At 42.8% G+C, this 21,488-nt stretch overlaps 1 protein-coding gene across 1 annotated transcript in view; it reads left to right on the top strand.

The window, feature by feature from the left end:
- GMDS (GDP-mannose 4,6-dehydratase) overlaps positions 1 to 17,861 on the top strand; it is a 420,922-nt gene extending 403,061 nt beyond the window's left edge. The window contains exons 10-11 of the mRNA XM_030446078.1: positions 16,631 to 16,699; positions 17,201 to 17,861. Of these exons, the coding sequence (XP_030301938.1) occupies positions 16,631 to 16,699; positions 17,201 to 17,263 (132 nt within the window). The 3' untranslated portion in view covers positions 17,264 to 17,861. The remainder of the gene's footprint in view (positions 1 to 16,630; positions 16,700 to 17,200) is intronic.
- Positions 17,862 to 21,488: the final 3,627 nt, after the last annotated feature.

The following is a 21,488-nucleotide window of genomic DNA, read 5'->3' as shown; positions in this document are numbered from 1 at the left end:
GGGGAAAGAAAAGCCTTTGCAAGGTATGTAGGTCAGTCTTTCTGCAGATAGCTAGTGAAGCAATCTTATGGAGAAGTTAACCCTCTGGTTGAGCAAATTGCTTCTTGTAAGTCACTTAACTCAGGTTTTCAGTGTAATTAGTGAGAGAAAAGCTCCTGGTTTATGTAGATTTTGTACCTCTTCATTGTCTAGGCTCTTAACTTGGCCTCTGGGTTTGATATCTAAAATTACAGCATTCAAACTCCTCATGCCATATTTATGTACAGCATTTTCTTGACAGGAGAAAACAAGATACATGTTGAGAACCTCAGAAAGCTGCAATGGTTTCACCACTATCTTTAAGACTTCTAGTATAAATGTTACAAGCATAGATGTTACAAGCAAGGAAAGCTCTTCATCTGATGTGATGATTGAACCACAGGAATAGATTTTCCTCTCAGATTTGTGTTGCAGACCCCTTATGTTAGCAAGAGGTTATATGTTTCAGCATGCTGACAGACATTATTACATACTGTGCTTTATTCTCACCTCTGTGCTGCTGGCCTCCAATAGCCCTGCACACCTCTGAATCCCCCTGACTTTGGCACTTCTGCTGGTGAGACTCCCAGCTGGGGGTATGGTTTAGCTAAAATGGGTGCTTTTCACCAAAAGAATAAATTATTCCTATACTACTGTCTGAAAAGGGTGGATCTGGAGCCAATTTAGTGAGCATAAGTTACAATTGACTTTGGAGGTAATAACTTACGCTTTGAGCAGCCTCAGATGTGTAGCCAAGGAGCTGTCTGACTGCATGGGTTTTTTCACATCTTTCAGCTAAATTAGAAATTCAAGTGCAAAACTTAATGTCTGGAGATATCTGGGAGATTTGTGACCTTCCCAGAAAGACTTTGGGTCCATAAACCAGCCAGGAAGGTCTCCTGGTTTCATAAGCTTTTTTTTTTTTTTTTTTTTTTTGTGGTGGTGGGGTTTTTTTTCCCCACATATAGCACAGCGATAAATAGTAAATGGAGCTTAGTATTTCTTAATTAATGAATCTAAGTATAATTTGCCGCAGTCCTGGCAAGAAAAGTCTTCTGGAAAGCTGATTAGCAGAGTGAGCCAACTTAACTAAACACCCTCTCCAGAGATGTGACAAAAATTGAAGTATATATATTCAAATGTGTGAAAGGTAGAAGAGCCTTAAGAGAGCAGAAAACAGGGATTGCACTGAGCTGGGAATAGGAAGATAAGGGGTGGAGCTTCTAAGAGTTGAGGAGAAAGGTCCAAAAGAAAAAAAGTTTACTAGCAAAACATCAAAGGGAAGATAAAAAGAATCATTAATTAGAGATACTGAGAATATCCAAGGACACTTGGTCCAATGAGGAACCAAACTGGGTACATATTGTATGTTATTTGTTGATGCCAAGAAGAAAAGAGCTTAAATCAAACCCTGAAGTCAAGGGGATAATATGGTGTTAAGTTTAGCAGTCTTTACATCTAGCTAGTGGAAAGAGAATCAAATCAAGGAGATCTCTAAGAAGCAAGAATAATGGAAGATGCAGGCAGTTCCTCTCTTCCTATTGCCAAATTTGTGAGTTTAGCCTGGTGGGATACTCCCAGCAGTAAGGATGAACATTCCAAAGCTTGGCAGTATTTAGCCCACTCGGTCACTGCTTGGACAGGCTCCTGTTGGTTTCAGTGGGAGTTTGCATGAGAATGTGCAAATCCCTCCACTCCAGAAATGGGAATTCCCTACCAAAGTCATCTCTTAGCTAACACTGAGCTGCTGTATTGAATTGATGGTGTATTTTTAGTAGACTAGTTAGCACCTCTGGTGCTGTAAGCTAAACAATTTCAGTCTTGAATACAGAAAGTGAAGCACTTAGAAGTGTGGCAAGAAGAGCTTTATTTCAGTGCGGTGATGAAGTTTCTATGAAAATATGTAACTTGAGGCACACACTTGAGCAAAAATTACCCAGTGAGAACGAGAATTATCTCTATATGTGCTTTTAATATGTGTGTTTTAATGCATTAAAGGTTATGTATGTGGCCACACTTACTTTTGTTCTTATACAGACAGTCACAAGTCTTACCCAGATTTACTTTGTCTAATTCATAGCCATGCAAAACATGGACAAAGTGGGAGTAAATTGAGTGTGTTGCACTGGTTGGTTAGATATGTAAATAGCTATTCCAGGTGTGGGAGCTAGAAACAATGCCCTTTTTACCTAATATATGCATGTCTGCTAACATGATGGATCACACATTTCACACAGCTCCTACACAACAATAATTGCAGATGGGAAGTGTCCCGTTACTCATGTAGCTGGTCATTTTTGTATGCAATTACCAGAATTGCATGCTCAGTTCCAGTAACCATGTGCATAAAAATAGGCTGCAAGAGCCTGCTTAGGATTGTTAATAATATGGTCCAAAGTCTCAGTCTCTACTGCTGTGTTGTTTTGTTCTGGTTTTGTAGAACTGAGATAGGAAAGAACTTGGTTGTTGATGATTTGAGCTAAAGGAGGTATTAGATCTCCGTATACTGTTGGGGCTGCTGTGTTGTAGAATTTCTGTAAGGTTGGTATAATAAGCTGGTGGGCCAGAAGAGAAATACTGCAGCCAGTGACCGTCTGTAGTGCATGGTTCAAGAAAGGAACAGGCAGCTTCAGAAATTTTGCATTTAAAACACGCACATCTTGAACTAGTCATGTCATAGTTAGGCATAAGTCTTTGCCATAAGCAATTCAAAATCAGGCTGCAGTAGTTCAGTGAACATTTAATTGGCATTTTGGTTTTTTGCATATCACTGTTCTCATCAGTTCTAATATGTGCTTTTTTCCAGTCTCTACAAACTTCTTTGCCTTAAAGGATTCATGAAGGAAATAATTAAAAAGTACACAGAGGAAAACTCTCTTAGCAGAAGCGGCAGAAATCCAAGGTGGTTTAGGGAGGTGCCCCAAACACTCTTTTGGATTATTATTAATTTTTTTCTTACTATTATTTTATGATGCTGTTTATGATTAATTACTCATGTTTTCCTAACCTGTGTGACAGGCATAATTTGAAAAGAAATTGTAATGATCAAGCCGTGGAGGTGCCAGCTGCTGCCTACGTGCTCAAGCAAGCATAGAGCAGGCCATGTCAGTACTGCCTCTTGATTAGATCTGAACTTTTTTTTCATGTTGGTGAAAATGATCCTGACTCCTATTATTTAAATATAAATTATGCCAAAAGATGCTATGAAAAGTCAGAACTCTCAGTTCACTGCCCATATAGAATAGTAAGTTCACGGGACTTGACTGCACTATACCCTGTTAAAATATATCCTGGTTTAGTTTTAAATTATATGATTGGCTTATTTGGGTCTTCTTAGTGTAAAATGCCAGGCTAATTTTTTTTTTTTTTTGTATCGGTGAACAATTTCAGTCTGTATTTTCAAATCAAACCTCAAGACCACAGAAATTAGCAGTTCTGCCATATACCATGTGCAGGTGTATTATGGAGCTCATTTAGAAGCTGTGGTACCATTTTGGTTTGGGTTTGTCTGTTTACTAAAGCTTTTGGTTGTTTCATGCTTCATGTGTGTGCTACTGCAGTGAGATGTCGTGGGTGGCACTGTTAAACAGGTAGAAGTACATCATGAGACATGCTTCTAATACTAAGTGGAAATTTAATCATTAATTTGTGCCTATCCTGACAAAAGTGTATAAGGTGTTGAGCTTTTGTAATAAGATTTAAATCCTTTATATATCTTCTTTAAAAATACATGGGATGATGCATTCCTAATAAGTTTTGAGGAAGCCTGGTATCTTTTCGAGTGAAAATGAAATCTAGGGAAAAGGAAAATATTCCACTGCTGTGTAAGTAACAGAATGAATCCTTGCCTGAATGACAGCGAAGTGAAATAAATTTGTTTCTTCTGTGTTTCCAACCCTTGCAGTCCCATAATTCATATCAAATTCTTCTTTTTGTTTGTTTTCATAAAGCATAAAGTTCCGGGTTCCTTTGGTACCCAAATCTCAAATTTTTGACATGTTAACTTTTTGCTCTGACCTTTTCTATGTAGAGAAGATCTTTGAAAAGATGAAAATTAAGTCTTTTAGAGTACAGAAGACAAACCAATAAACTAATGAGGTCTGTGTCTACCAAGTGAATAATAGAGGCCTGGAGGAGAAAAGTTGAGCAAGTGACTATTATTTTTTGATATTAATTGGGTGAGAACTTGATTTTTATGTGAAAGAAGCTATGGAAGAAAATCCAGGGGCAGAAATAGAAGTGAAACTTTAGACAAACAAGAAATACATAGTTAAATAAGTCACCTGCTGCATCAAGGTGCTGTATGTTCATTCATCCTCGGAGTGGTTTGCTGATGGGGGAGCTGCTACAAATCAATGTCAAATACTTAGGGCAAATTATGCCAGATTAGCTCTGCTGTGAATGCTTCAGATGCTTTATCTATAGTAAGCTATTTGTCAGAGGGAAAGGGTGGAATACAGCCTGGGTTCTCTTCTTGCTCCTCCTTCTTATTCCAAGGTTTTTGTCAAGTCTGTAAATCATCCTGTGTCCTAGTTTTGTAAAATGGCAATGATAGTGCTTTCTTGCCATTATAATGTCATGATTATTGATTAATTATCTAAAATCTGTATCTATCTTCTCTGGTGGTCCTTCATAGTCATTGTAATGCTGCTGTCAAGCAGTTCTATTTTGTGTACATCAAACAAGTTAAACCAAGACATAAAGTTTACTGGTGAACTGCACTGGGAAAGCAAAGCAAGCTGTAGATGGATTCTAACAGAATATTCTGGGAGCTGATTTTCAGATGAAGGGCTCCCATTTCTGTGTTTGTGCAACATATGATGGGACCCTTCCCTGACATCTCTGCCTTGCCAAAATGTGAATGAGAAATAGAGCTGCTTGTCTGAGGAACAGCTCTGTCTTTCATACCAACACTCTGCAATAAATGATCCCAGTGTGAATGGTCTCAAGAGACATTTTCCTTGTAAAGGAATCAAGTGATGGATAAGACACCTCACATTTTAAATACGTTACAGGTGGAAGCATTGGAGTATTCTGAGCCCATGCGTACTGCTCTGTGTGTCTGAGTAGTCTGCTTACTTTTTAACTGTGGAACTAAAGGAGGGGTGGGAGGTAGGGCAGGACCATTAAGAAACACTGCTTTCCTTCTATAATGCTCTTTCATATTCAACTGCTGCAGGGTGAAATAATGAAGAATTTTTTTGATAACAGATCTAAAAAATTCTTGTTTAATTGAAAGTGTTTAAGTGAAGAAGGTCATTGAGAGGACAGACTTCAAGAAGTAGTATTTGGTGTTTGCATTTGGTGATGCTTTGACAAGAGGGCATGGTCTCAAGTTGTGCCAGGGGAGGTTTAGGCTGGATATTAGAAAGAATTTTTTTACGGAGAGGGTGATCAGGCATTGGAATGGGCTGCCCAGGGAAGTTGTGGATTCTCCATCCCTGGAGATATTTAAAAAGAGACTGGATGTGGCACTCAGTGCCATGGTCTGGTAACCGCAGCAGTAGTGGATCAAGGGTTGGACTTGATGATCTCAGAGGTCCCTTCCAACCCAGCCAATTCTATGATTCTATGATTCTATGAAATAGAGCATATTATGCAAGCTTTTAATGTATATATGGTGAGCACACTGCCCAATCTGTGGAATTTTATAGGCAACCACTGTGAACAGTAATTTGCTTTTTACCCCTACTGAAAGTGGCACTGTGAGCTTTAGGAATCCTTTTTGCTTTTTAAAAAATTATTTCAACATAGTTTGCTACCCTGTCCCTGCAGTATTCTACACAAAATTCATGACCTGAATGAAGAGAAAGCTGGTGCCGGCATGTGATGGAGAACCTCTGGACAAAAAAAAAGAAGAAGTTTATGAGGATGAAGAGATAACTCTTGGGGAAAAATTGAAAAAAAATCAAATTAGGAGATCATTCTAGTGGAAATGAGAATGGAAAAAAATCTCAGTAAGGTGATGTATTTTAAGGGTGAAGAAAAGATAGGAAATGAAGGCTGGCTTTAAGATAATATTTGTGAGAAGCAGGAGAATGATTCTTAGAGCCATGGGAAGATCTTGAGTGAAGGAGAGAACTTGGGAGAGACATGAAATTAGGAAAGAAAAATGCCTTACAATAAAAAAGAGAGGGGATTTTGCAAGAAAATAAATTTTAAAAATGTGAAAGATTTAAACAACAAAGAAAGTGAGGGAAATCAAGTGCCTAAGGAAAGGGAAAGATGAAAGAGAACAAAATACTGATTTATTTTAAAAGAAAATAGTGTTATTCATTTTATTGTATTTGTATTATGTAGATTATGTATAGTAGGTAATATAAATATTATTTTATAGTGTGCAATTTTATTGCATATTATATGTATAAGTCTATAATTATGTAATTAATGTGATGATTTACATTATTTAGTTTTACAATTTAAAATAGTTTTGATTAAATATATTTATTTTGGGGAGATTTCGTGGTGGGCTGGATGTCTGCTATGAGAGAAAGTGAAGGATAGACTAGGAAAATTTTTTTTCTAGGCTTTCCTGTGCAGGAAATGTAATAGGAAGTTATTTTTATTAATCATGCAACAGCAAACAACCAGGAATAGTGTGGAAAAGCTGGTTATTTTTCCAGTCAGACCAGAAGAACCTGTGGCCATTGACCACCAGGAGCCTTTTTACGCAAGAGGATCAGTAAACTGAATGGCTCTCTGAATCTGTGGGCCTTAAATATGCACCAACCAACTTCCATTACAGACAAAAAAAAAAAAAAATCTCTTGAACACTAGGTAGCTGATATTTGTAGCCATTTATTAAATGCTTTCTGGTCTGTTTTGTCTGTCAAATCAACACAAAAAGCAAACTTGTTTAATTTCATTTGCAAATGTGAAGCAAATTGATTTTACAGAGATATACTGCTTGCTGAGCAGTATTTTTACATCAAGACAGATTACACTGGCTGCCAAAAAAAACAATGATAAAGAAGTGTCAAAACAGCAAGAGCCTTGGATAGACAGAGGGGAGTATCTTTCACGAAGTTTTTTTGGAGGTTGTCAGGTGGAATGCACCCCTCTGTTCAGCATAGCCATGATGCTGAGTGTGCTGGGAGGGCTTTATTATATTCCTCTGTAGAGTTCCAGGTAAATTTTATGGAGTTCAGTTTTTCCTCCTTACCTGTTGACATACCAGTGTAAAGGCAGCCCACTACTAGCCATGATAATAAACATTGGCACCCAACTATCTTTTGTCCCAACTAGAAATGGCAGTATGCACATCTAGTACAGTGAGTCAAAAGCTGCAGATGTTCTATAGTGAAAATGAAGTGGTTATCATAGAATCACAGAGTGAGTTGGCCTGGAAAAGACTTTAAAGGTGACCTAGTTCCAACGCCCCAGCATGGACAGGGACACCTCCCACCAGACCAGTTTGCTCCTTGCCCCATCCAACCTGGCCTTGAACAGTTAAACTTCTTAACAGTTCAGTCTTGGGGTTTCATAAAATGAACCTAAAAAGCAGGAAGAAGAGAAGCAAATCTACTTTTCTGTCAGATATGTGCTCCTGAACCTCAGGCTGTGACTTGCAGAGCATTCTTTCAAAAGCTGTGAGATGCTGTGGTCATACTCAACCCATATGCCAAATGCACTTGCAAAGTACTGTGATGCAAGGGAGTGGGGAACACAGTGCCTGGTTTTGAAGCATCAGGATGATTTTTATCTGTAAAGGACATATGCAGACGGCTACCTTGCCTGGACTTAACAGTGACCAGTGTTTTTTTATCTTGCAGTCTTGGCTGAACACACGTGCAGAATAGAAATACATTTGTTTATGGGCAGGAAATGCATAAGCCTTGTCATGAGTAAAGTGTGAGTTTGAAACATTAAATGTGACCTGCTTTGTTGTAGGCTAGTACCTGCAAAGGGTTATTCTTTGTAGTGTCCTACTTGGACCCAAGCACTAAAGCTTTCATCAAAGTAAATCTGATTATTTTGCACATGGTTTTCCTGAAAGGATGTTATGATTTTCTAGATGTTTGGTGGCTGGTGATAAATTAGGCTTTTATGATGTCATGTGAAAGGCCACTGCTTGGACTTCCTTCTCTATTAAGCACAGTGAAGAATACATTTGGGATATGCTCAGGATCAGAAATTATCTTACCTTGTTTTATTTCAACCTTTTTGTGGACCATTGTTTGCTCTGTAACTGGAGCTGTTTGGACAAGGATAGCTTCACTCTTGCAAACAGGAGCCCCATGCCATCCATCCTGAGTCCCCTCCATATGCTGTGTTTAAAATGGACTTTTTATTTTCCTTGGGTAACAAAGCCTCAGCTCGTGAGCTCTCTTTAAGCCTTTCACAGCCTAAATTATTTTTTATATTGTGTCTTAAAAAGGGTTTTCAAATCAGATGGGAGTTTTAGTGAGAAATTGGAATGCTGTGGTGAGGGGTTGGGGGAAAGGTGATATATCCCATAAATTAGGTCAGGTTTATTACCACATAGAGGGAGGCCACTTCTGAAAAAAAACAGCCAGTAATAAAAGGCAGTTTGTAGTCGCTATGCCTGCGGAAGTGGCAGGTCCCCTCTTCATCCCCCATACTTCAGGAAGGGAGTATTTTACAGCTGGTTTTCAAACAATGAGAAATTAATAAGCATCCTCCATGCCAACTCTTTGGTACTAGTTAATCCATAGTGGGGAGGAGGACAGGAAGACTGGAGTATCCATCCCTTTGCTGTCCTTTTTCCCCCAGTCTTAACACAGGATTACAGAGGTTCATATAACAAAGAAAGGGAATGGGGCTCCTGCTCAGCCCAAGTCACAAAGAAGCCCTCGGAGTAGTGAGGTGGGCAATGAACACATTGTTTTGCTGGTTATCATTTGGTATTTGACTAGCAATCATATCTAAACCTATTAACATTTCCAATATAAGTTGTTTTAAATTAAATCATTTTCATGGAAAAAGAGAAGAAACTAAGTAGCCTTGCAGCATCGTTTTCTGGGGTTATTTCTCCTATTCATCTTGACAAGTTAGTCAGTGAAGACAGCTAACCCTAGGGGCCACTATTTACAGAAAGAAAATGCAGCCATTACTGAACATTAAACCATGCTGAAATCAGCTTCACAGACTGATTTCCTGATTTTTTTCAAAACATGTTAAGGGAAGGGAGCGATAAGAAAAATAATTGGAGTTGATTAAAAAAAATCGTGACAATTTTTTTGTGACAACATTTTTAAAAGGTACCATGCCCTTTTCTAAATAAGGCATATTATGTGTGGTAACAAAGCCATGTATGATGAAGAGATGATTTTGGTACTCTAGCCACCCAATATTTTTTCAGGCCAGAGTGAAGCAAGAGGTGGACACCTTTAATAGTGAACAAAAGCAGGACTTTGAGGTACCAGTGAAAAGTGAAGGATGCTGTTCTTTTCCTATACTGCAGCTGATCTCCACTTCATATAAAAGATGTTTTTTTAGAGATGTGAAGGAGGCACACAGATGTTCTCTCTACCCTCTGAGCAGGGAGCCTGAAGAAACGTGGTTGTGTGTAACCTCCCCAAAACCTCTGCTGGGGAGACAAAATGCAGAAATGTCATGCAAAATCCATGTTTTTCCAAAACCTTTCCACATACAACTTACCCTGAAGCAGGGGGTCTCACATTCTTTCCTAGCAGCAGCCAGACTACAAAGTGGTGATGGCCAACAGGAGGGGTACCACCTTTAACCAGCATTTACAAAGAAGAGTTGCAAAAAGCTTAGTCTGGTTCATGGGAGTGTATAGCATTTAAGCATTACTTTGCATTTCAGCAAACAAGCTAAGGATTTTTTTCTGTGACGTGTTCATTTGGATGAATGAGTAGGCCATATCAGGAAGAAAACATTTATGTGTCCAGGACTAATACCTGAACTATCATAATTATGGTGTGTGTGTGTGTGTGTATGTGTGGCAAGTACAGTGGGTTTGATCTTCTTGTTCCCCCAGAAGTCCCCTGCTTTTTCAGCAGAGGCATTCCTGTAAACTAGAAACAATGCAGGCCAGGGAACACCTTTTATGTCTTCCCACAAGAGCAGAACTGGGCCTTGGGGCACCCCAAGAGGGAGGGAAGCACCCTCCTCACCACAGCTGGTGCAGGAATTCTGCTGTTTGCAGCATCGGGGCTTTCCCTGCTGTGGGGGAAACACCCTTCAGCCTGTCCCATGTGTGAGATCTTGAAAAGAACCCTTGGCCCAACTCGCAGCAGGATGCCCTGGTGCTGAGCTACTCCCATGCCTGTGCAGGATGGCTCCTGATGGGCCAACTCAGTTCCAGATCCAAAGCGAGTGAAATTCAGCACTGGCTTCAGGGATGTTGGGCTGTAATTCAGGAGGAATTTTATCTGGCTCGTGGGACGGCACCAGCCAAGATGTTTTCTCAGGCTTCACTTGGCAAGTTAAAAGATCTGAGTAATGCTCAGCCCTGCGAGGGGCTCCTGTGCCTGCGGCTCCGCTGGTGCGTGCACCATGGCATGAGTCCTGCACAAGCTCTCCTCCCAGGGACACTCGGACTGCAGCCCGGTGTCCATTTACTGGGGCACCAGCTCCACCCAAGCGATTAGGGCCCAGCGACGAGGCTCCCCAGGCACCCGAGGCCAGTTCCCCTTGCTTTGCTGTTTTATCTGCCACGTTGGGGGGAAGGGGGGACTGCCAGAGCCGGTGCTGAGTGAGCCCATTTCCCTGGAGTGGAGCATTGTTCCTGGCCTCCGGCCGCCGCGTGGCCCCGCTGATGGACAATGCCACCCGTCCCCGACTTCCTGAGCAGACCAGACAGCTTGCTGTTTTCCTCGCGTCTCTTATCACCCCCTGTCACTGAAAGAGAGGTCTGGCTTCGGCATGGGTTTGGGCTGATAGGCAGCGGTGAAGTGGAAAAGGCACAGGGGAGGGCTGGGAAGAGGAGGGAGCAGAGCTCCATTACTGTTATTATTGCCCTGATGTTTATTGCTGCTCTGACTTCATTCTCCTTAACCCTTTGGAAGCTGGTCAAATTAAAGATTATCAAACCGATAAGATAAAGCCCGTGTTCTAATGCCCCTGGTTCCTGGAGGAAAAGTGAAGACTGTGCTCAGGTTTTATTGACTGTGTGGCTTGCGTTGACACCTTACTGCTGGAGTACAGCGTAGTCCTGAGATAAGAACTTACCCTAAAGATGCCCGGCACTTGCAGTCTGACGAGGTCCATCAGACGTGCAGAATCAGCCCTTTCTTCAATTCTTTCTTCCCTCTCCCCTTCCCCCTTGACATGGTTTTAGTAAAAATTGAGCTTTCTGAATAGGGAGGGGATTTGCACAGGAAAACATGCTACGGGAAAAACATTATGCCTCTTATTTTAAATGGCATTTTGTTATACGTGAATTTCAGCCAATTGGTTGCTTTTGCCTTTTGCCTTTTCCTGTGGTTCTTTGCAAACAATACTGTCTTTCTGCAAAAGACTGCTGACCCAAGAGTGGAAAGCAGTCTGTTCATGCTGCATTAAAACAAATTTAGATCAGGAACCAAATTCACTGGCATTCTTCTATTCCCCTGGTACTTTAACTGCTCCACAACTTTGCTTTTCTAAGAACAGTGGAAAGAAAAAATGAAAACTGAGCGACAAATTGCTGCTCTTCTTAAATTCCTGAAGATGTTTACTGTGTTCCTCATTAGGCTTGGACTTTGCTCATTGACATGTTTTATCTTCAGTTTCCTCATATTCGCTGTGGAGATAGGAGTCTCCAGCTTTATAATTATACTGGTTTTTTGCCCTGTTACTATAGATATTATAACAAACACCACCCTCTACAAATAAATCGAGCCAGTGCTCTCTGCCTCGCGATCTCCAGAAGCACTTTCAGAACAGTGTACAGCAGACACAGTGCTTATTTCTGTGACTCCTGAGGTTTGATCTGAGCTTAGATGAACTGTGTATTGAATTTTCCACCAGCAACGTGCGTGCTTGCAGGCTCAACTCTTATTCAGCAAGGCCTTACTGCTTTTCTTAATGGAGTGGACAGGGAACAGGTTGGCTGGGAAGTCACAGAATCTTCTCTCCAGCTTTATATCTGGGTTAAGATATCACATCGCAGGGCCTGGTGGCCAGTGCAGGAGGACACCAGGGAATGGAGAATAAGGGTGATGGTGGAAGAATTGCCTAGTTGGCAGTGCATGCAGTCTTCTGAGTATTTGCAGCAAAGACTTTTAAAAGGCTGTTGTCTGAGCAACAAGCTGTAACAGATAATGCATGTACACTGTGTGGCTGATGTTACTACTCAGGTGAACTATATGAGCCCTTGTTAAAAGTTGCTGTGAAAAATGCTTCACAAAGTGCACAAAGGGGGAGACTGTTTTATAAGATAAACACCTATATATGTGAAATGGTGAAAACGCAAATCTGCAAGCTAATGCCTAAGTAGCTATATTTATTAATTTTTCTCTTAGTGAGAAAGAAGAAGAAAGGTGTTAGTTTAAAGAAGGACATGAGGAAAATAAAACTCAAGCAGAAAACTTTGGACCTTAGACTCTAGGAATCCTTTCCTGACAAAACTTCTTGAGCAAAGGAGCACAAGACTAAACACGTAAGCCAGAGCCTCCACTGAGCTGGGTCTGTGCTCTTTACTTATGGGAGCTCTGATGCAACAAATCATCTTGTTGCAGTTGTGTTGATTGTGAACATAACCCTGGCTGCTTTTCAGATGCAGTAAAACTGTTGTGTGCTTAGATCAAGTCTGTTTATTTTTAGAGGTAAAGCCTTCTCTCTGCTGCAGCGAGCAGAGCTGGGCACCATTCCATTGCAGGTGTTTTACTGAGGACTGGATCTGTTTTCTTCTGGTGTAAGGGAAAGCAATAGCTGGTGCTCAATGCTGGCTTCAGTGAAAGCACATTTTAAAGGGAATCAGCTGAGCTGGAGTAATAAAGGAAGCCTTGGCCTTCTTTCAGGCCATGCTATCTCCTTTTTCTCGCATTGTCTCAAGGCTTTAAATTTTCAGTTAAAGTTAATTGATTGAGACAGTGATACATTGCACAGTGAAACCAGATCAATCACTGTGTGAGTCAAAATAGGAGTCATGATGACACTCAGAACAAGAGCTTGGGAAATGTGATATTTACATTAAAATATTTTACATTTTTGTCTCACGGACTTTAAAACAAAATAATTAAAATGCCTTACCACACTGCATAACAAATTTCTATCTGTATGTATTTGTCTGCACATTTGGACAATAAAATTAAATCATCATAAAAACAGAGTTAGTAATAATGGGGTATTTTCTACACAGTTACACAGCCTCATTTACAGAAAAGGTAAAACAGGAAAACCCACATTGGGTAAACCCATTCTTTTCTCTGAGAGACAGTTTTACAAGAGTGAGGTGCAGATATGAGTGAGGTACTCTACTAGAATTTACCCTCATAGTAAGGGCAACAGAGAACTTGATGTTGTCTTCCTGCACCTTTGATTTTTACCTGACTGTTGTGTTCAACCCCTAACTTGCAGGTAAAGCTTGTTTTTTTATTATTCACTTATGTTTACTGTATTTGCATGGAGAATAAGGTCATGTACCTGCCGAAATGGGTGACTAAAAGCAAAGACTGAATTTTATGTTCATAATCTGAGTGCTATAAAAACAAAACAAACAAAAAAATCAGTGCCCTTCAATGATCAACATGCCAGAGGTTTTTGCTTGTGGGTTTTTTGTGCTTCGTGGGGATTTTTTTTGTGTGTTTGGTTTTTTCATTTTGGAAGCATGATAGATGTATCTCTGGTTTCAGTGAAAGGCTTGAATAATATAAACAAGCAGTTGTTCTGTTTCATGAGGAGGTTTTTTTAATATTCTTATTTTATTGTAATTACCTTATTGTTTTCATATTATGAGCTGTTTGTAGAAAAATACAGGAAACAGGACTGCAATACAATCCTCTAATCAGGAATAGCTTTTTTTCCAGTCATCATTTTTATCCACTATTGAAAGTTGTACTAAGAAGAATACAATCAAACTTTGAATTTAGATGTAATATGGTGTTATTATTATATTTTCATGTGCTCTTTGTACATAGTAACTTCCATAAGAGAACCTTCCTAAAAGTACCTAAGACACTTTTTGTCCATAATGTTATATTCAAGTAAATCTAGCTGCAAAGTAGCATTTGTCAAAAGTACACAAACTTCTCCAGGAGAGCCATTTAAAATCTTTTAATGTAAGTCAGATGGGGAATTTGTATTATCATATATATTAAATCTTTTTTTGTTATTTTTTGTACACTGATTATGCCATAATACCTTTACTGCATCATTGTTAAAGCATGTGAACTTTTAAAGGAAAAATACTTTTTTATATACTTAAAATTTGATTTAATACACTAGTTGTTTGTATTATCTCTATGTATAATCCAGCGCTGCAAATAACTTCACTTTTACTGATTTGCAACCTTCCTCCAATCTTATTTTGGCCTGTTCAGCAGCTGAGTGTTTATGTTTTTTAATTAAGAGATGGAATTAAGTAAAGTATTTTTTTAGATAAATTGTTTTAACAAAAAGCCAAGAAAGTTAAAAGACTGCTCCCAAGCTGTTCAAAAGCAGAATGCAGCTACATATACAGCAGGCAATGGTAATTCATTCTATTCTTCCCTGTCCATTATTTTTTCAAATTAGAAGTCAGTATCCTAGATAGGCTGTTTTAAGGATGTTTTTACATAAGAGTTGTGGATATAAAATTATTACTTACACAGCTTTTATAAAAATGAAAATCCAAATATTATAACATGGCTTTTATGTCATAAACTAGGTGGTATTCAAACACTTAACTTCTACCTAATGGCTTGAATTAGGACTGAATAAAAGGCAATTGTTTTTATACCGAAATTATTATTTTAAGAAGGATTTCCTAGTTTCCAGGCACATATATACACACATATATAATGTAAATTAAACCAAACTCCAGATAAAAGGCATGCCTTCATGAGGCACATTAGGGTCTGATCCAAATTTTATCAAAGCTAGTGGGAGTCTTTCCCATTTCAAACCAGATTTTGCAATCCATATTCACACAACCCTCCAGGGGATCCCTCAAGCTGATGTGGTTTTGCATGAGTTGGACTCAAATGTCTGCTGCAGTTTCTAAAAAGCCATTATAGAGCTGCAGTAGGAAACCATTTAGTCTAATTTAAGGAAATCGCAGCATTTTTTATTTTCATAAAATTCTGATCCATCTGTTTACTCTTTCCTGAAGGGAGGGTGAAACGTTTCTAGCCGAAAGACTGAACTGGTAAAATGCTGCCTGAAATAGTCTCAGCAGACATGTTTGTTCCACATCCCCTTCTTCAGTACTATGTTTCCTTTGGTGGATTTCCTCTGCTTCTGGAAGTGAGCTGTCTAGCTTTCTGAAGCACAGTTATGAAGAAGAATTTCCTACGTTTTACTGCACAGGATGAGGTGATTTTGGAACTTAACATGACCCGAACAACACATGCACAAAAGATAGCATCTGAAAAATGTAGTGTGTGGCAGTGTAGTTTAAAAAAAAAAAAAAAAATCCCAAAAAATCTAGCCAGAAAGTGCTCCTTAGCTCCTCCTCTGGCCATAGAGTGGAAAAGGGAGAAGAAAAGCAGTCCGCGCATTTTTCTCCTGCTGTGTTACCACCAGAGTCAAATGTCAGAGCAGAATTCAGCCTTAGCTTTCTTGTTCTGTAATAAAGTTGGGTTCATTTGGTTTTCTTTAAACTTCGACAAATATAATTTTACTATTTACTGCTACAGTGCAAAGAAGCTTGTGAGGAGAGCTGATATCTTGGATTATATCAACACATACAGTTGAAAAAAGCTAAGTATTTAAACACAGGATTTGAATTTTAAATGAACATTTGGTCTCTTTTTTTCAATTAGAAAGGCAATAAAAGGAGGGGAGGTTTTGTTTAATTTTATTATGTTATTTTTTATGCCTGCTTGTGGGATTGTTTTGGTGTGGTAAGTCTTTTAAGAGTACTTGAACAGTAAGGCGAATTATGACCAAAGTCTTGGTTTCTGTAATGGTTTAAAGATAATTTGTTTCCATTTATGAGATATTTATATTTTTCTTTCCATGTGGATGCTCAAAATGCTCTGAAAACAAAGATGTAGGTATTCAAAAGCTGGATGTTTACCACTGTTGCATGCGGTTACCCATATTCATAATAGTCTTTCAGCATCATCTGTCTGTGATCACATTTTTATTTGAAAGAGAATAGTTGTCATGTTTCCTCTGTGATTTACATTACTTAAACAAATGGGGGAGAAAAGAATTTGAAACATCTCATTCAATAGCATGACTAAGACATATGACAACTTCTTATAAAATGTTCACCATTATACGGCTGGAAGGCTGGAGTTCAAACCCTGCGCGCACACAAAAACAAAGAATAACTCTTTCAGTCTGAAATAGCCTGGTGAAAGGATGCTGCCTCCTGGTGATTTATAGGCATATGAGCTTCCACTAAAATTGTGTCTTAAAGAGAAATATTTCGTCCTCCAAAGTCTGACCGTGGCTCCATCTGTTCTTGGCTTGTGGGGAAGAAAGAGCAATGGGGTGGCCATCAAGGTCAGGATGGTGGACTCTTCTCACAGTGTCTCTCTCTTCTATTCCACAGGATTTTCTGCAAGGGGACTGTACCAAAGCCAGACAAAAGCTGAACTGGAAGCCAAGAGTCACATTTGATGTGAGTGGTCATTCTGGCATGTTTTGCATCTGCTGGGGTTTTGTGTCTTCTAAGAGCACTCCACAAGCAGGGGAAGGGAGGGAGAGACCTTTGCATCGGGTGACTTGGGCACACCAAGTAATCCCATTTTCAGTGGGATTGCTTCAGTGAAGTGCTTCTCTTCCTTTGAAGACTGCAGCACAGAGCATTCCTATTGGCTCTGCCAACCTACCCTGGAAAGGGCCTGGCAGGTATCAACATTTTGGAAAAGAGCAGTCACTTATGTTGCAGTGTCAGCAGAGAGACACAGGCTGTGACTTGAACTAGCCAGTTTCTAGAACATCCCACCACTCCCATGACAGAGCCAGGGCCAGGTCTGTGGGAACAGCCCAGTAAAGCCCTGTGTCCTCCTTGTCTTGCCTTGAGGGGATGGTGGAATGGTGGTGGGGAGCTGTCATATCTGAGATACTGCCTGTTCATCCCCTGCACTGGGACCCTCATCTGCCTCTCTCCCTCTTACAGGAGCTGGTGAGGGAGATGGTGGATGCCGACGTGGAGCTCATGAGAAACAACCCCAACGCCTGAGCCCTGCCTGGGCCCGTGGGTGTCACAGGACCTGTGCTAGGGACACACCCCACAACTGGCACTGCTGTGAGCCCGATGTGGGTGGCCACCCCTCTACGTGATGGTTTTATTGCTGGCCTGCCCCTGTGAAAAAGCCCAGTTTTTTTCCCACTCTCCACACCTTCCTGGTGCCTCTCTCTCTACACATCATCCTAGGGTCAGTCCTGCCTGGGCTAGCTCTGGCTCCTCCAATTAACTGGGGAGGGGATCACACACACACACCTCCTCTTAATACTGTACCCGAGGTACTGATTGGACAGCAAGCCCTCTGATTTCCATTTCTTAATTAAAACTCATCTTTCTATTACCTAAGACCTCCAGCACGTTTTTAGTACTTTCTCCCATTTGAAAAGGAAAACCAAAAGCATCCCTAGCCCTCCACCCCTCAAGCTCCCCTTTCTTCCAGTACCAGCAACAAACCTCTGGCATTAACATGGGCTTGCCACCTCTCCAGCCTTTGCTACATGGCTTCCCTTCTTTTGCCTTTCCTGAACACTCCTTGTATTTTTTCCTGCAGCCTTACCTCCACCCCAGCAGCCCATTTCCACCACTTGAACTCTGTAAAAGTTTGGATAACTTGATATAACTTGCAGTGAAATCGCCTTTTGACCATGCTGAATTAATTCCTAATTGCTGGAATCGCTTTCAAACCAGTCAGAGGTGGCTTGTAAGCATTTTCCAGATCTTCATTTCAGAGTGTGAGTCACAGAAAGCCTTTTTGTCCAGCACCTTCCCAGTCTGGGTATTTAGGGTGTTTTGGTTTTTGCCCTTCTAGAATCAACCCATTCCCTTTACATCCTCTTGCTGCGTACTATAATTAGACCTTGAACCATCTCAAAAGATGACTTAAGAAATAAAAACTAACTAAATAAAAAAGCTTTTAAAGAAATAGAAACTTCAAGGTGAGTAAATATTTTTGTACTTTTCGTGCCAAGGTACCCAGGTTATCCAGAGGTCGTCAGGCCCATGTACTTCCCCTTGGTTTAGGATCTTCCACCCACCAATTACACCCATCATTTTAGCTATATGCCTCAAAACAAGCAAAGGGAGAGATCCAAAGTACAGAGATACACAGAAGGGTGATGCACCTTCTCCGAGTGCACCTTCTTGGTTTTTTACTTTGCATTGGGGAGGGGAGGGGCGACATCCCTATTAAAAGGGGTGATGGAGCAGGGGGGCTGAGCGGGGAGCTGGGGGCAGCGACTCGGATTGGTCTCGGGAGTGGTTGAGGTGACTGAAGTGGTGCGGGGGGACGGGAGGGGGCTCGGGAGCAGTCTGCGAGGAGCCGGGCTGCCCGAGTGAGAGAGAGAGCTCTTTGTACTCCTGGACTGAACAGGGCGGCGTTTGCCAGAGGTGCAGTGGAAAATGTGCGAGCTGGCCGTGGCCGCAGCCCCGGGAGCAGCGAGGTGCGGAATAGTGCGCGTCCGGGCAGCCGAAGCCGCCGCTTCATTCGGGGTTGATCCCGCGGGACCACCCCAGCACACTGGGAAAGGGAAAGACGGGAGCCCAACCACTGCTTGGGATTCCTTCCTACAGGTGCAGGTAGCCCGCGCCCTCGCAGGCTGGAGAGAAGGGGACCGGCGGGACCTGTCGGGTGCGGGAGAAATGTCCCTGTTGCGCTCCAGCGCACACACACAGGCTCCGCTGCGCGGCGGGGCTCCCCCAGCACAAACTAATGCAGAAGTGGGCGCGGAGGCCCCGACCGTGGGGAGGTCTGGGGGTCGAGCTCACAATCCGCACACATACACACACACACGAGTATATACACCATCCTCCCCACCGTGGGTATATTTACACAAAGTCTCCTGGGGCGTTTTCCCTCCGAACGGGTACGACTACTCCGTGGCTACGCCTTTTTATTTTTTTTAGAGTAAAAACAACCAACACCCCCTCCTCTCTCCCGTGGGTGCATGTCCTTTGCAGTAGCTGTGTTCCCCCTGCCCAGCAATGCCCACACCGCCTGAGTCCCCTGCTCAGCCCCTGCGGTCCACACTCACCCCCTGTGCCGCGGGCACACACAAGGCTGCGGCTGTGCTCTGCGGGCCGCCGCCAGACACCCCCGCAGCCGAGGGGCTCCCCCCGTGCCCAGTGGTGCCACGACCCCCGCGTCGGGGCGGGTGGCGGAGAGGGCAAGCTCCAACACCCCGGGCATAACGAAGGTTGAGCGTCCTCAGCAGCGCTTCGGACAAGCGGTCACGGGCTGCGGGTGGCAAAATTTTGGTGGGGCACTAAATAAAATATAATAATAAAAAATAAATTTGGGCACTTTCATGACAAGGTATTTTTGTATTGCTGGGAACTATTTTTTTTTCTTACAGTGATTCACTGGGAGGTTTCCTCGTACATCTGAATATTAGTTCACACATCTAGCAGAGGGTTGGGAACCTTTACATAAGCTGCCAACTTTCCTTCGACCTCGGAGGTGTTGTTTTTTTGTTGGTTTTTTTTTTTGTTTTTTCCACTGGCATCGCTAACTGTAGCACATTCAAGAAAAGCATTTTTATTCCCCGTTTTCGCTCTCTGTATTCGGGGGTGAGCGGGAAAGGGGATAGGAAGGCAAAATTTGGTTCTAGACCAAGCAGTCCCTACACTGTAACCTTGTAGTGAGTGTCTTTTTGCTGCTTTTGTAAAAAAAAAAATAAAAATGTTATTGGTCTGACAAAATGTGCGTCCTAGCACTGGCCCGCTTCTTCTTTTATAATCTGGCAAAGGTCCGAACTGCTTTTCGGTTTCACCACCACCTTCCGACACGATTTTTAATTCCTCCTTAACGTACCGCTCTTTGCAGTGACGGCGGAATCACTTCTTGAAAACGAAATAAATAAATAAAACTTGAAAACCACGCGGGGATTTAGGGAGATGATATCTATCTAAGTAGGTAATACACTAGTTACAGACTAATGTTCTGTACTTCGGTTTAATTAATGTGCATGTCAAGCGTTTTGTGCGCGCAGGTACGGAAAGATCCTGTCTCATGTAGGGTCATCACAGCTTCGTTAATTTAAAAGGGCAGCTCCAGTATTAAATAACCGAGTATCTCTGGTCCCTTTTACAAGCGTCTCGCCGGCGGCAGCAAAGCAAGCAAGCTGCAAGGTGGGTTTTGCTTTTAGTCCCCGGCACGCCCAAGGAGGACTCAGACCGGCTCCGCCGGCGGCGGAGCGGCAGGGCTGGAAGGGGAAGGCCGGCCGCTCGCCGGGGCCAGCCTGCGGCCGCCCTGCCTGCCAGAGGCCGGGGAGGGGAATGCCTACCCGGGAGCGTGCCGGGGCCTCCGCTGCCTGCTCCGGGCCGGCCTCCGCCCGCGCAGCTTGTCCCACCGCATCCTGGGAAGAGGAGCAGGATACCCTGCGCCTCTTCTGAGGGGTGAAAGCGCGATTAGTAATGGAAGAGCTGGGGCCATGGGGACTGTCCGGGCGTACGCCCGTCGGGAGGAGGGGGTTCAGGAGGGCAGGGAGAGGAGAGTGGGCCCAACCCCTGCCCAGCGGGTGGCGGGGGGCTGGGGCCCGCTGGAAAGAGACAGCCAGGCCCTGCCTGCGGCTGCCTCTCCTCTGCGCCGGGGTTAGGCTCGCTCCTCGGTACCCGCCGCAGCTGTCGCAGCCGTCGCTCTCATAGCTGTAACTCGGCCCCTCGCCTCCGCCGTGCGGCCGCTGCTAATTCCCAAGAGCCTTGCCTTGCCAAAGGTAAAACTGCCACCAAAGCCTTTTTAAAAATTATTATTATTTTCCCCTTTCCTGAGGCCTTTCCTCTCGGGACCACCAACCAGTCGTGGGCTGCAAAATCACCGCAAAGAGCAGCAAGTCCGGCGGAGGCTTGAGGCGGGTGTCCTCAGAGGAGCACAAGCCCCCGCCACCTCTGCAGGAGTGGGGGTCGGCCCTACCCCAGGGCCCTGCAGCAGCGCAGCCAGGCCGTCAACCTCCCTCCTCCCCGGCCCCTGCGCGGAAGGCCGGCGAGACAAAGCGACGGGGGTTTCCTCGGGGTCGCAGAGTAAAACCGCCAGCGCCATCTAAAAATACACCTCCTGAGCACACCTCCTGCGGGCAGCGTCAGCCTGAAGGGTAAAAGCAAATGGGGGCTGGGGAGGGGAAGACAGACCCGCTATTCGGGCAAGCAGACGCCGGGATATGAGGTGGGTGGGTGGTGGGAAATGTCTCCGTAGCCAGCCCAGCCCTGGATGCGCACGGAGACGGAT

The sequence above is a fragment of the Calypte anna genome, chromosome 2 (genome assembly GCF_003957555.1).
Source record: "Calypte anna isolate BGI_N300 chromosome 2, bCalAnn1_v1.p, whole genome shotgun sequence".
Classification (NCBI taxonomy): Eukaryota; Metazoa; Chordata; class Aves; order Apodiformes; family Trochilidae; genus Calypte; species Calypte anna.
The sequence above is the reverse complement of the archived record's forward strand: the minus strand, read 5'-3'. Positions and strand labels throughout refer to the sequence as shown.